At 50.6% G+C, this 16,158-nt stretch overlaps 1 protein-coding gene across 2 annotated transcripts in view; it reads left to right on the forward strand.

Annotated features, from left to right (window-relative positions):
* Positions 1–16,158, forward strand: part of si:ch211-126j24.1 (phosphofurin acidic cluster sorting protein 2) — a 94,700-nt gene that overhangs the window by 63,500 nt on the left and 15,042 nt on the right. For both annotated transcript variants that reach the window (XM_035405486.1, XM_035405487.1), the window contains exons 7-14: positions 2,634–2,714; positions 3,648–3,707; positions 8,891–9,042; positions 9,691–9,784; positions 11,508–11,591; positions 13,308–13,462; positions 15,453–15,585; positions 15,896–16,000. In XM_035405486.1, the coding sequence (XP_035261377.1) occupies positions 2,634–2,714; positions 3,648–3,707; positions 8,891–9,042; positions 9,691–9,784; positions 11,508–11,591; positions 13,308–13,462; positions 15,453–15,585; positions 15,896–16,000 (864 nt within the window). The remainder of the gene's footprint in view (positions 1–2,633; positions 2,715–3,647; positions 3,708–8,890; positions 9,043–9,690; positions 9,785–11,507; positions 11,592–13,307; positions 13,463–15,452; positions 15,586–15,895; positions 16,001–16,158) is intronic.

The raw sequence follows: 16,158 nt of genomic DNA on the forward strand, positions 1-16,158 counted from the left end.
ACACACACACACACTCGCACACACACGTGCCCACACAAACGCACACACAGACATGCACACACACGCACACACATGCGTGCACACACACACACACACACACACACACACACGTGCACACACACATGCCCACACAAACACACACACAGACATGCACACGCATGCACATACATGCGTGCACACACACACGCGCACGTGCACACACATACGCGCACATGTGCACACACACACACACCCTGAATACTGTTTTATGTTCCTCTCTAATGCCCTTAGGTCCTCCCTCTCAAATAACATTAATTCAGACCACTGCCCTTTTGGACTTCTTTTTTTAAAGCAGTGACACTGTCACCTTTTCTAATGCACTGAAGATCCAAAAGGCAGCATGACTCCGCCCCTCCCCCCTCCGAGCTCCGCCCCCTTTCAGTGCCTGAGCACAAAAATGAGATCATTGTTAATGCGTTGGGTGCATTCCGCTGCTGTTGCTCGGTAACACCGCCAGATTATTATCGCAGAACCCTTTACACGTTTTCACCAACGCATAATGCATTTGAGCTGAGCATCTGAATTCATAACATAATGTGTGATCATGTGTTCATAATCCCAGATGGAAACGGCGCCCTGGCGATGTCCTAGATACAGAAAGTGCATTGTGCACCGTGTTCTGACTACGATGTGACTCGCCCCTCTCCTGTATCTCTCCTGTGCCTTACCTGTGTCTCTCCTCCCCCTCTCCTGTGTCTCACCTGTGCCTTACCTGTGTCTCTCCTCCCCCTCTCCTGTATCTCACCTGTGCCTTACCTGTGTCTCTCCTCCCCCTCTCCTGTATCTCTCCTGTGCCTTACCTGTGTCTCTCCTCCCCCTCTCCTGTGTCTCACCTGTGCCTTACCTGTCCCTCTCCTGTGTGTGTCTCACCTGTCCCTCTCCTGTGTCTCACCTGTGCCTTACCTGTCCCTCTCCTGTGTGTGTCTCACCTGTCCCTCTCCTGTGTCTCACCTGTGTCTCTCCTGTCCCTCTTCTGTGTCTCTCCTATATCTCACCTTTTCCTCTCCTGTTTCTCGCCTGTATCTCACCTATCACTCACTTGTGTCTCACCAGACTAATCAAACTCAAGACACTAAGGGGTCAGTCTGGTTTACATCCCCAGTGTTAAACATGCTCAACACAGCCCAGGAAAGGAACAGAATGTGGAAATGAAATAGGTCTGCGTTTCTAAGTAAAAATAGCTTGCAGTGTTTCATCAGGCAAAGTTTCAACCGTGTCCAACCAGGCTGCCTGTGCACACAGACTGCCCGCAGTGCGCAAAATAAACACAATAAAAAATTGAAGGTTGTTTTAAAAAGTTGAGAGCTTAATTCATTTTCCATGCAGAAACGGTGCCCTAAATCCCTCGTGTGAATGATGTGCAGCCACATTATTCGATTGCATCTCCGTGAGGTGATACGCTCCAAGGAAAACGGGATTACTTTACTTTGCTTTGAATGTAAATGGGTTAAAATGCCCTGGGCTGCCTTTATAAGGTGACAGGGATGTCAGCCACCGTGTCTTATCACATCTGAATCTGTTACATCACCCTACAGGACTGCTGGCTATAGTTAGCACTAGCATGGCTCAGATTCTATACCAGACAGTGGGGGGTCAATCCATGCACTGGAACAGTGCCTAAACAGATACCAGCCCATGGGTTCCATCCACACACTGGAAAAGAGCCTTAACAGATACCAGCCCATGGGTTCCATCCACACACTGGAAAAGAGCCTTAACAGATACCAGCCCATGGGTTCCATCCACACACTGGAACAGCGGCTCTACAGATACCAGACTATGGGGTCCATCCACACACAGGAACAGAACCTTAACAGATACCAGACCGTGGTGCCTTAACAGACACCAGATAGATGCTCTATTCACCCTCATTTGGTCCTAATTTGCAGGACAACAGAGAGAAGCACGCAGGCTTCTGTGAAAGCACAGGATGTTCCCCGTGGAACGGCTCGAGGCACGGTCAGCTATTGGGCAGCACTACAGCTGGAGGGGCACGGTCGTCATGACGAAGGAGATTAGGGCTGCATTAGGTGGAGGGCCTGGCCGTCTCTGCCAGGGGACGGGGAGGCGGGGAGAGCTGGCGTGACATCACACTTCAGCTCTGGCTGCATCTGCCACTCATTAAAACATGTCATCTTCCCCTGTGACTGACGACAGACTCTTACTGGCCACGCCCCCCTGCGGAATTCGGCTTCTCTGTAGCCACACCTACCTTACAGAAATATATGATGTAATCATTTCAGTATGTGTGTCAAAAGTTACCCGTTAGAATTATTTTTCCTTTATCGTATGTCTGTAGATCCAATTATAAATGTGTGTTTTGTGATCCGTAACTTAAGAAATATATACATTTCATATGTAAAATATATATTTACTACAGCGTGTCATTTACATTAAATTCTATAATGTATGCAAACATGAATAATAAGTAGAAGAGGAAATGCAGTGGAAATTTTACTGATATTCTAGATTTTAGATTATAAGTGATGTTGTGTATAATGCAGAAGTGTGTGTGCCTTTCCTGTAACTGTGAGGTGTTTGGTTTCCTAGGTTTTTAACGCAGTTCTGCTCGCTCTCTGCACCGTGCGTTTCAGGACCTGTACGATGAAGACGACGAGGTCAGGAAGCCAAAGAAATCGCGAAGGAAAATGATCAGGACCACCTCCATGACCAGGGTAAGAGAGACTCCACCCCCCTGATCCCCCCAGAGCCCCGCCCACAACTCCAGCCCAAGCCCCGCCCCTGCTCCCCCACTCACTGCCTTGCAGAACTCCACAGAAATGTCTTCTTTTCCCAGTACAAAAATACCTTCCAAATAAACAAAGCACAGAACACATACTTGCGGAAAATGAATTAATCTGTGGTGAAGTTGATGTGGATAATGCAGAACCGTGAGGACAACCTCCTCCCCGTCCCACTCCCGCCACCACGCTCACGCTCGCCTCTTTACTTGTCCGGGTCCGTTTTGTTTTCGGGTTGACCGGCGCGCAGCGAGGCGAGCACTTTCGGTTCCGGCTGACCCGGTTTGTCGCTCGCAAAATGGCGGCGGGGCTGTCCAGGCCCGCGCCGGCGGCCAGCGCTTCCCTGAAGGGTCGCTTAAGTTCAAGCCGTTAATCTCCGACGACCGCCGAGCGACGGCGACGACGGCGGCCAGGGCTCTTAAATCACTGGCGACTGTTTGCTCGCCGTCCCGGTCCACCCACCACGCTCCAAACCCCGGGGGGGGGGCAGGGTGGGGGGGGGGGGGCAGAGAGAGGTTTACATTCTCCGCTCGGTGAGCACGCCGTATTTACAGTAGATTTACTCAGCCTGCAGAAGAGGGATTACTTCACCCCGGGCTCCGTTAGACGCCGCCGACAGCCCACGGCCGTTTTCCACACACCCTCCCTCCCCACCCCCCGGGGGGCTCCGTTACCATGACGACGGTCCACCACTGATCCGAGACATGGTATTACTCCAGGACGTTTCTTGTGTGAAGTGCCGCCGCGTTTCAACGGCGACAGTATCCACGGCGATCCGGGAACTTAGCTTGGAAATATGGTTTTAAACTTCTCTCCCCCCCCCCCCTCCCTCCCTCCCTCACACCCCCCCCCCCTTCCACCCCACAGCAACCCAACTTTAAGCAGAAGTTTGTGGCCCTGCTGAAGAGGTTCAAAGTTACGGATGAGGTGAGTGACCGTGCCAGCCCCTGTTTTTGGGTGCTTTTTGCATTTCGCACGTTAGCCAGCCTGTTGCGCTAAAACACATTTGCCCGGTCGGTAAACAAAGTTCCAAGGTCCTGGGTCTCAGTCTGCATGGTGAGCAGATGCAACAAACAAAAAAAGAAAATAGAAGATCCATAAATTAATAAATGTTTGCAGAGCTGGGCCAAGATAAACAGCCTGAGCGAAGTTAGCGGTTTTGTAGCCCGTAGTCGGCCAACTGCGCATATAGCCGTTATTAAATTGCCTTAGGGGGGCTTTGAAATGCAATCTCTGGATATTGATTCTCCAAACAGAATTGCCGTGGCTTCATCTAATATGTGTGCAACAGAGGGTGGGGGGTGTAGGGGGGGGAGGACAAAACAGAAAAATCATTACAGCATTAAATGCTCTAATGGCATTATGTGCTCAAAAGTGTGCGGAAGTTTGCCTTCTGTGTCCTGCTACCACCATAAACCCCTGTCCTTGACCGCCCCATATCTATCTATCTATCTCTCTCTCTCACTCTCTCTCTCTCTCTGTCTCTCTCTCTCGCTCTCTATCTCTGTCGCTCTCTCTTTTTCTCTCTCTTGCTCTCTATCTCTCTCTCTTTCTCTCTCTCTCTCTCTTTTTCTCTCTTTCTCGCTCACTATCTCTCTCTCGCTCTCTATCTCTCTTTCTCTCTCGCTCTCTGTCTCTCTCTCTTTCTCTCTCTCACTGTGACAGTTAGTACTTGTAGGTTCTTAAGCTTTTTTGAAGTTCCTCCTCAGAGCAAGCGGCTGAGCTTTGTATGGTTGGTTGTTCATTGGTTGTTGGTTAGTTGTTTTTTGACGGTAGGAATGAGGCTTCGTGAAACCAGAAATGGGCGGAGCCACTCCTTTATGTATCTGTGAGTCAAAGATGGGAGCCAATCGGTGGATTCATTCAAACCCCTTAGTTATTTTGTCCTCGTCTCCTTGCTTCAGCAAGGATACACGAGTATGTGTAAAGGTTTGATACCCGGTCAGGTTTATTTCTGTGGCACGTTATTAAGCTTATGTCGTTTAATTTTGTTTGAGGTCTTTGAAAGATTATTTCAAGCCATCTGTGAAATGCCTTTTTGTTGTTTTTTTTAGTCCATCTGTCAGTTACATCAGAACAGGTTTTTTTTTCCCTCGCCGGAAATGCATCACTGTCAGCCCAAGCGTCGCTACCTTCTGTGGAAAATTCCTCCGTCGCTGAGGGGAGTGGTCCCGACCTGTCAGTCATCTGTTTGTCGTCGCTAGAAGTTTCCGGAACCCTGGGGCGCGAGGAATCTGCAACCGTCACTCACATTCTGACCGACGGCGTGGTTTCCGTAGCAAACTGGAGCGAGGCGGATCTGCTCGATAAATCAATCTTAATTCAATTGAGAGCTATCAGACCCCCCCCCCCCCCAACCCCCCACCATCACTACCACCGGAGGGGGTTTTCGTTTAAAGCACGCAAAGATAAGCGTCCACTGTACTTACCGTAATTTAAAAGACTTTCCTATGTGGTTTAAAGTCTTATCTTAGCCGTGGCAAATAGCTAAAAGGTTTCTGCCAGAAAAATTTTTATAGTAATCTGAGATGTCAACACGCTGCTTTTTTCCTAACTGGCTTCAATTTACCTGCGTCTCTTTCCACGCAAATGTGAAAACGGCACTCTATCCATTCGGTTTTATCACTCTCTATAAACAGGAACGTCTGAAAATAGGCTACCTATCCTCCTCTCCCTTCTCTGACACTGCAATTAATATTCGTGTAGCCTTTTCCGGATTCTCTGATAGCGAGTAGCAATTTCCTCCGTGCCTTTTGTTTGGCGAGCGATACCTAACTTTGGCGTTTGTTTCTGGCTCCGCTCGACGGTCGTCCCTGGTAACCACGCGGCGTCTCAGTCTGCGCGCTCAGATGTCATCCGTCAGCCCCTCGCCGACGGCAGACAGACGGGAGGCGGTAGCGTTCGGCGCGGACGATCGGCGCGGTGCCCTCCTCGCCGTAGCGGCGCGGGTTTTAAAATGGCCGCCGCGTGACGTCGGGGCGAAGCCGAGGAGCCGTGGGATTGGATAGACTGGGGCGCCTGAGCTCCCGTTCTCCGCTGCGATAGGCCGCCAGGTCGAGCGCCGTTATCCCAGCGCGGACGAGGCCGCCATCCGGAGGGAGAGAGGAAGGAAGGAAGGGCAGCGGGTCCAGGTCCCCCGTCGCTGCCGACTCGGGTGCGGGTGGAAGGCCTGGAGCTGTGTGCGTCTGGAGCGGCCGCAGGCTAGCCTACGCGGCCGCGGGTTTGCCCAGCGCAGCTGTCCACGGAGAAACCCCTGGGGACGCTCACACACACCGCACAGCCCTTCCCTCCTGTCTGCTTCTTAACGACGGAAGGTTCCGGTTGGTGACAGGGATTCCTGCTGGGATAGTACAGTAGGCCTATGCTATGTCTGTTGCCATGGAAGCACACTTTGCGCTTGAAGTAGGGAGACTTTCGACATTGAGACCGTGGAGTTGAGTGTCTCAGGAGGGTGATCTGTGTTGGCGGGTCTCAAAGCAGTTTTTTTTTTGACAGTTAGGTTTTTCTGATGCAGGTATCGACCGTAACGAACAAGTAATCGGGGCAGAAAAGGCGAACAAAGCCATTTTTCATTTATTTATATTTAAAGTCTAGTTAAAAGTAGAGGCCTGTTTTAAGTCTGTGCATACCCACAATTCACTGAGGCTCCTTAAACTGTCAATTAACGCATTTGTAATCCCTTCTTTAAGGTCAGCCGATCTGCTTCTGCGGTCTATTGATGTCCACAAATCTGTTCGATGCCCATAAATCTGTTTCCTGGCAAGTGACTGCAGGCTGCTTGTGTCACTAACGCCAACTTTTTTAGCCTTGTGCCTTAACATTAATCACTTGATTAGCCCCCTTCCCTCGATGCAGCGCTCCTAATTTAGTGCCTGCAGGTCGTCGCGTTACAAGCGAATGACCGTAAATAGGCCTTTTGGCCTCAATTCAGTCTGTTAGCGTCTGGCTGGAGGACCGAGGTCAGCTGTGCGTTCAGAACATCGACCTGGCCGTTTCACGCAGCATTAAACTGCAGAGTTACTGTGCTGCAGGTGTTGCCTCAGCACTGCGCTAACTGTAGGAAAAGCACGTAGCAATTGCTGCTGGCGTAAAGGCTTTTAAGTATTGCTAGCGTCGCACAATAAACGATGACTGATCCATTGTGATTGTTAGTAGCAGTGGTACTAGAAGTATTACCAGTAATGTGTAGCATAGCAAAATAACTGCATTGTCAAGCACCTTGAGCTGTTTGCAGGAATGGTGCTAAATAAATAAAGTTATTATTATTATTATTATTATTATTATTATTATTATTATTATTAGTAGTAGTAGTAGTAGTAGTAGTCGTAGTAGTATTGCCGTTGTTGTTGTTATTGTTGTTCTTGATAATAATAATAATAATAATAATAAGAAGAAGAATGAGAGGATGAAAAATCATCCATCATCATCACCATATTAATCAGAATAACAATTACAATCATCGTCAGAACTCTTTGGCTAACACGTTTCATACAATGTTCTTCAGCTCCAGGCCATTCCAAATGAAATAAAACCAGGATGTTGTGGAAAACCAGATGTCTGGACATACTGAGGGATGAACACCCATACGCGTGCGGACACACACACACACATGCCAGGCACCCACACACACGCACGCACACACACACATACACACACACACACACACATACACAGTCACACACACATCTCTTCCCCGCACTCCGCACTCCTTCTCAAATATCACGCCTAGCTGGTTGTGTGATATTCTTCATTTGCTGTGGCATCTCTTCCTGTGAATGAGGTGTAGGAGGAGGGAATATGGGTCCGTGCAGCGTTGGTGTTTCGCTGCCCTTTGTTTTGTGCAGTTTCCGGGGCCTTTTTTTTTAATTTAAATAAAGCTGAGCTGGTGTTCATGCTGCGGCGGGTTCGCTACGATGCGGTGGATGCCATAAAGCTGACCTCTTGTTTTCCAGGAGGACGTAGGGTGTGTTATCGCCTCAGGCCGCTCCCTTGAGTGGGGAGGGAACAGCTGGGTGTTTACGAGACCGGCCAGGCTGCTCTTTCTCTGACGCGCAGATGTGCGCCATGTGTGTGCCCCAGAGGGGCGGGGGACAGTCTTAAGCACATGAGAACCATGAGGACAGTGCAGTTTAGTCTGTGTTTTTTCTGCCGTTAAGCAGACGCTCGTATCCAGAGATTACTTACTTTTTTTTACGCACAATGCATTTATGCATAGAGCTGGATATTTACGGACGCAGTGCAGGTTAAGTGGCTTTGCTCATGGGCGCCACCCGGGAATCGAACCCGCAACCCTTTTGAGTTGTGAGCCCAGTTCCGTATCGTTCCGGCTTACCCTGTGTGTATGTACATGTGTGGTAAATGTCACGAAGGTGGTGTGAGGTGTGGACCGAGGTGTGTGTTTGACATTTGGGTCTGTTAAAAACAGCAGGGTTAGGAACGTGTGTGCGTGCGTGTGTGTGTGTGCATGTGTGTGTGTGTGTGTGTGTGTGTGTGTGCGTGTGATTAAAAGCACTAGCCTACAGACCTGTGATTTTCGGGTTCAAATCCAGAGAGGCACTGCCTTGGTCACCATGGTTTCCGCAGTAAAAACTGAGGCGTGTGAATGTGTTATGAAACTGCGTGTGATCGGTGAGATGTAATTATCCATCACTGCGCTCCGAAACACAAACAAACTAATGCCGTACTGGGCCGGCCGCGAGGATTAATGCCCATGCTGTCGCCGAAACGCACTCCGCCAAGTTTTCAGCGCTTAAATCAACTCAGACGGAGTTCAGGTTCAGGTAAGCCAAAGCAGGATTACAGAGCGCGGTACTTCGTCATGGCCGGTTTTAAACTCCTAATTTTGGCTGTTCGGAGCGAAACGTACTTGGGTTGAGAGAAAAAAATGCGGAAAGCCTGGATGTCACTTGTCAGCTAACAGATATTCTATTTCAGTTCAGTTTTTTTTTTTTTTTTTAAAGTTTTTTTTTTGTAATCAACAGATGTGATAAATGTTTTTAATATATCACAGCGTGTACCTGTGGAAGGAAAGCCCTTGCTGGGCGAACGCCAGGTTTTTTCCCTGATTAATGAGCTTTTCCTAGCCGGTTAAATCCTGTTTTTGGTGGCAGGTGCTGGACTCTGACCCGGTGGATCAGACGCAGGAGGTGGAGGAGGATTTGGACCTGCTGTACGACAGCCTGGAGGTCTACAACCAGAGCGACAGCGGGCCCGAGATGGAGGATAACGAGAGCGTGCTCAGTACGCCCAAACCCAAACTCAGGTAAACCCAAACTCCCCCCTAGCCCTGCCCCCTTCCCTAACCCCACTCCACAGCCTGTCCCCCAGGCTCCTCTCCCTAACCCCACTCCACAGCCTGTCCCCCTATTCATGCCCCAGGGCCCTGCCCCTAACCACACCACGAGCCTCTCCCTCTAACTGGACCCCAGGTCCCTCCCCCTCATCATGCCCCAGGGCCCTCCCCCAGCCTTCCCCAAGCCCCTCCCCTCATCATGCCCCAGGCCCCTCCCCCAGCCTTCCCCAAGCCCTGCCCCCTGAGCCTCGTGGCCCCGCCCTGGGGATACTGTAAGTGCTGCAGTACGGGGGTCCCCGCTCTCCAGCCTGTGTATTATGTGCGTACCAGCGATGCGCTTCTGTGTTTGTGTTGCTGAGCCGTTAATTCCTGCATCACACAAGGTCCCTGGAGTCCAGCTTTAAGGGGTCAGTGTGTAATTCTATAATGGGATGTTTTTCATTTAACCCTGGCCTCAGGGCTAATGCTGTCAGTCGCCTGTTATAATGGTTGGATGCAGCATTTTTCATGTGTTAATTCTTTCACGCATTAATGTGTTCAGACCTTCACCTCATCATTCATTCATGTGTTCATCCCATCGTGCGCTCATGAGAATGTCTCTCTCCTTTGTGCTTCCAGACCGTTCTTTGAAGGGATGTCCCACTCCAGCTCTCAGACGGAGATTGGGAGCCTGCACAGCCAGAGGAGCCAGGCCCGAAACCCCTCCTCCGCTGTGAGAGAACCCCCCAAACCCCTCTAACCCCCCCTGCCTGCCTCACCCCACCCTGCCCATCAACCTTCCAGTGTTTAAGAGCAAAGCAGAGCAGAGAAGATAGTAATAATAATAATAATAATGGCAAAAACAACAACAAAACAACAATGCTATGGCTACTAAAAACAAATAATAATAACAAAACTACAATACTACTAAAAATAATAATTATTATTATTAGTGGTAGTAGTAGTATTGTTGTTTTTGTTGTTATTATTATTACAGTATTAGTCATAGTAGTAATAGGAGTGTTGTTGTTGTTTATGTTGTTGTTCTTAACGCAGTCAGTCATAATCATAAGAGCACTCTTGACGGGGGAGGGGGGGGGGGGGCAGTGAGGCGGAATGTCAGTCTGCCTGTCAGGAAATGACAGGGATTCCTCAGTGCATTCTGGGATACGCTCGCAGCCCCCGGCTCTCAGAGCACGCAGACTCGCCCCGGGGGCTTTACGGGAACGGGGCGGGGCGGGGGGGGGCGGGGGGGGGGGGGGGGGGCACACGGGGGAACAGTTCGTCCAGCAGACACCCCATCCACCCCTCCACTCCAATTTCAGCGCCCCGCATTTAGAGTCTGACATCGGGGTCACGACCCCGGGCATCGGACCGAACGCACAGCACGCTTCCAGCGATGTGCGCCGTCCACTAGGTGGTATTTATAGGGCTAATGGGAAAGCGAGTCTATGGGGGGATGGGGGGGTGGGGGGGGGGGGGGGGGGGTCAAAGCCTCTATCCAGCCGACCCAAGTGTAACGGGATCCGATCACAGCAGGTGCCGGAGTTTCAGGATTACACAACAATTACAGGCAGCGATCAAAAGCGCCAAACGCAGCTCGGATTCCCCCCCGTCCCCGTGCACAGCGTGCTTAAAACGGCTGCTTTCTTGCGCTTCGCAGAAATAAAATAAAAAACATTGAAAGGGGAAAGCGGGCGTACGTTGTCAGAAAGTGACGGTAAAATGTCAAACTTGGGTTATTTCCTGAACCCTGTGAGAGGAGGTGGCTATTTATATCCCCCCTGTCTAAACAAAATGAGCCATTAGACGTGCAGTACGTGTGAAAGAACAAAAACGGAACTTCCCTCTTTTTTCGCAAGTGGGACGGAAGGTCAAATGGAGGTGGTGGCAGGAATTAATCTTATTTCATGTTTCCACTGTCTAATTAGCTCGTATTTTTCCCCCTTAGTTAGCAGCTACAGTAAAGCAGTTTCTTTAATTGCCCGTGTTGGTAAAACAAACAGAGGTGAAGCATGTTGAAGTGGCATGACCTCAGGCATAATATTGTGACGTGCTGTTACTTCAGTTATGGAAAACAAAGAGACAGCTACTGGTGTTCGTGGAAAAGAAAATTTCAGAAGTTAATCATTGCCGTTTGTCATTTAACAAATATGTATATCCTTCTGGAGCTTGAAATCTTTGTCCTCTTGGGTGGGAAAGAGTAAATAAGCCTTAAAACATGAATGCCATTGAAGTTAGCTGAGTGTTGTTTCAAGACAGCATTCAGATGGATTCATCCTTTGTTTCGTCCAACCAAGAATTTTCTCTGGGCTTTAATTTCTCATGAAAACACCCCCTTCTTTAGGGAGTCTTTAATTGACTGTGGTGCTGTGTGTGCTGTGAAGTGAAGCATGCCTGAGCAGTGCCCCCTCTGGCGGGAGGTTGAACTGCCACTGTCCCTGTTGTCCCCGTAGGGTGCAGACTTCCTGTCTGTGGAGAAGACCAAAGTGCCCGGGGCCCGGTATCCTGAAAACAGCTCTGTGGAGGCCGCACCAGGGGTGAGTGATCCTGCCTAAAGCTCTTCTGGATTTACCTCACCCACTCTCTCTATCCCTCTATCCTTCTCCCTCCATCTCCTTCTCCCTGTCTCCTCCTCTCCCGATACATAATACCTTTTTTATTATTGAAGTACTTTACAAACAAGCAGGTATAGTGCAAAACATACTGGCATTGTAGACAAGATGTACAGACATAACAACATTGACCTTAGACGTTAACAATAATACTTTTTGTTATTGGCACGACGTGTGTGAATATATGGCCAAAGCTTTACATAAACAAACGGCTCCCTCCCTCCCTTTCTGTCTAGCGCTCTCTTTCCCTTGCCCTCTCTCGTTTCACACACACACACACATTCTCTCTTTCACTCCCTCATCCCCCCATCACTTACACTCCTCCTCTTTCGGTCTCTCACTGCTCATTCTTCTATTTATCCATCACAAAAAAGGATCTGCGTTTCTTTTTCTTTTTACAAAGGCCGTAATCTTGAGCGTCCTCCTGTTTGATTCCCCGCAGGTAGGACTCAGATAAGACGTCGAGAGGACGTTATTCAGACGTTGATAAGACGTTGATAAGACGTTATTCAGACGTTGATAAGACGTTGTTCAGACGTTGATAAGACGTTGTTCAGACGTTGATGAGATGTTAGTCAGACGCTGTTCGGAGGTTGGCGTGGGCGGGAGCGGGGTGTGTGTGAAAGGAAGGCGCTCGCGCTGACACACACACAGAGGCGGCCGTTGTGCGCGGCGCCGCGCCGCTCGGCTCTGCGCTCCTGAGATCGGATCGATGCGCTCCGCCGCGAGGGGCCGCCGTCGGTGATTACCATCGCCGCTCTGCTGCTCGCCCACTTCGTTTGTGTAGCGGCCGGCGTCTCTCTCCCTCTCTCTCTCTCTCTCTCTCTCTCTCCCTCCCTCCTCTCTCTCTCTCTACCTCTCTCTCTCTCTCTCTCTCTCTCTCTCTCTCTCTCTCTCTCTCTCGCTCTCTCGCTCTCTCGCTCTCCCGATCTTGTTTACCGAGACGCTGGCGCTGTTAATAGATCTTCTTTCGATCGATAGGTAACTGAAAAACAAGAAGCGGCTGGACCCCCACTGGGGCTAATGGACCCTATCACTCACACACACGCACACACGTACAAGCACTCACACACACAAACACACACACACACACACGCACGCACGCACACACATGCACCAAGCACTCAGTCTACCGCTCAAGACATCTCTCAGAACGGAACACATCTCTCCGACCTACTGCACGTAGTCTGGTACACCTGTCTGAATGCGTCACGGACGTTACCATGACTACATACGTGTGCGCTGTGCATGTGCTTCAGGCGCATCCTGTCAGCTTAGCACCCCTGAAACAACCTGTCACATTCGCATTAATGTCCTGATGCATTATGGATGCGGCTGCCTACGCTGTCTGTCTGCGGTTGCTGAGGCCTTATGGTACAGGGAGCTGCTGAGTGGCTCATCCCGATAAGGCCCTGTTCCAGAGTACGGATGGGCCGCGTGCTCTGGAACGGAATCCAGACCGTGCCAGTGCCAGCTGTGGGCGGCAGCCCCCGGAGGGTGACGCACGATTGGCCGTGGTGTCACCCGGAAACGGGAGCATTTCGCTTGGCGACAGAATGCCAAACGTTCTTCGTTTATTTTTTGTGAGTTTTCACTGCCTGTAAATGAAGAAGATCACATCTTGTTTTTTCCCTCCTGCAGGAGCCAGAGGAAGAGGATGTGGGGGCGGGGCCCGGGGCAGGGCCAGGGGCGGGGCCAGGGGCAGGGGATGTCAGCTGGGACCCCAGTCCTGAAAAACCCCCCAGCTCCGTAGGAAAGCTCTGCAAGACGGAGTCCCAGAACCACATGTCACCCAGGTAACGCACCTGTCCACCTGTTCTCCCAACCCAGTGTAAGCACACAAACTGTGTAAAAAATAAAATGGGTGCCACCAACACAGTTGTCTCCAGCACAGATTCCGTATCTTGACTGGATACCAAATATTTGGCTTGTGATGTACAGAGAGCTTCTGTGAAACCTGACACTCAGCAAAAGCACAGCTTTAGAATGCCATGTACACAGATGCTGCCAACTCAGCACACACACACACAGCACACATGCACACACACTCACACACACACGCACACACACACACACACACAAAGACACACACACACACACACACACACGCACACACACACACACACACACACACACTCACACACGCTATCACACACACACTCACACACACTCACACACACTATCACACACACACTCACATACACATACACTCACACACACTCACACACACACACACACACTCACACACACTATCACACACACACGCGCGCACACACACACACACACGCACGCACGCACGCAAGCACACACACCACACACACACACACTCACACACACTATCACACACACACACACTCACACACACTATCACACACACTATCTCACACCCTCACACACACTATCACACACACACTCACATACACATACACTCACACACACACACACACACACACACACACTCACACACACACACACACACACACACACACACACACTCACACGCACACACACACAGCGCACGTGCGCGCTTGCGTGTCTCACATTGCTGAAACCCGTCAGAGACTAAGCCCTGGTGGCTCAGCAGCCAGACGGTGTTTGTTCCGCGGCGGCCCGGCGGGAATTCGCCAACCCTCCGCCCGCCGCCCAGCGCCGACTCGCCTCGCGGCTCAGAGTCCCCCGCGGCCCGCGGGAGGGCGTCCCGCCACACCAGCGCAGAGCACGGAAAAAACGGAATGTTTGCAAAAACAGATTCATATATCAACAAAAAAGAGAAATAGTTATGTTAATAGTAAAGGCAAAAGGCAGAACCACGGGCTGCGTGGAGCCAAGATGGCTTCCGCAGCGTGAGCACCCTCTCAGCCAGTTTCCCACAGGTGCCGCAAATCCTGGCGGCAGTGTAGTATAATGGGTAAGGAACTGGTGAGCTGGTCTTCTAACCTAAAGGTCACAGGTTCGATTCCCGGGAAGGACACTGCCTTTGTACCCTTGAGCTAGGTACTTAACCTGCATTGCTTCATTACATATCCAGATGTATAAATGGATGTAAATGCTATGTAAAAGTTATGTAATCGCTCTGGATAAGAAATGCTTGTAATGTAATGTAAGATCCTGCAATCGGAGAAAAAGAACGAAAAGAACAGAACCCCCGCCCCACGCCGCTGGAGGGCCCTGCGAGAGGGGCTGCGGACGTAAGAGTGATGCAGTTAGGCCCCCCGGGGCTCCTTCGCGTGCGTCACTCTCAGACGAAGCTCGTTGAGCTGCAACGCGGCTTCCCCCTGTGTTAATTCCCCCTGCCTCACGCGTCACAGGCTGCAGAGCACAGACCACTAACCCGACTCTTCGTACGACTGCACGCCTGACTCTGCTGATCGTACCAAAACAATGAAATCAAAAATGGTCCATAGCCGTCATAGCCGTTCTTGTGGGTCACTGTACAGTTGTCTGCGATTATGCTCATGGTTCTTCTTTTATGGTTGCTATTGTTTTCCTGGTCTTATATTGTGCACTTGTAACCTGCTGTTGCTGTGACTGTCTGCTAAATGCCCTGATGTGTATGTGCTGATTGACATGTCTGTGTATCACTGGGATGGGGTTATATTAAATGCAGACGCCTGTAGTAACTACTGTTGAAGTCCAGAGTATATAAGGATTTGTGGCTCTTAAGTTGACCGCTGCTCTGATTTGTATCTCAGTGGGATGGCATACAGTGGCCTGCAGTGATGGCACTGGTGCCCAGTCCATGTTGTGTAAAGGTCTGTTGGTTGCTGCTCTGTCCCCCTCTCCCAGTAAAACGGAGAACAAGCTTCAGCGGCGGCCGCGGAGCACCTCCATGAAGGACCGGCAGAACAGCAAGGCCCAGAGCGACCGCACCAGCAGCATGGACAGCGAGAGCTCGCCGGACTCCCGGCTCACCGCGCAGGTAGGCCCGCTAACACCGCTAACCACAGGTAGGCCCGCTGCCACACACGTACACATAAACACACACACACACACACACGCATGCACACACACACACGCATGCACACATACAAACACACACGCACCCACACATGCACACCACATTCACACACACACACTCAGACACACCACCACACCCACACACAGACACACACACCACACTCCCACACACACACACGCACACCACATGCGCGCACACACACACACACACACACACACACACACACTTCCTCTCACAGCCTGTCTCTCGGTCCCTCCTCTCCTCTCCCCAGGTCCCTAGGAAGTCTGTGTACGACCAGCTGAACCAGATCCTGATCTCAGACGAGCAGCTGCCAGAGAGCATCATCCTCATTAACACCACCGACTGGCAGGGCCAGGTGGGTGTGTGTGTGTGTTTGTGTGTGTGTCTGTCTGTCTGTCTGTGTGCGTGCGTTTGTGTGTGCATGTCTGTGTGTGTGCATGTTCGTCTGTCTGTCTGTGTGTGTGTCTGTCTCTGTCTGTGTGTTTGTGTGTGTGTGTGTTTGTTCTTGTGGTG

The sequence above is a fragment of the Anguilla anguilla genome, chromosome 2 (assembly GCF_013347855.1).
Source record: "Anguilla anguilla isolate fAngAng1 chromosome 2, fAngAng1.pri, whole genome shotgun sequence".
Classification (NCBI taxonomy): Eukaryota; Metazoa; Chordata; class Actinopteri; order Anguilliformes; family Anguillidae; genus Anguilla; species Anguilla anguilla.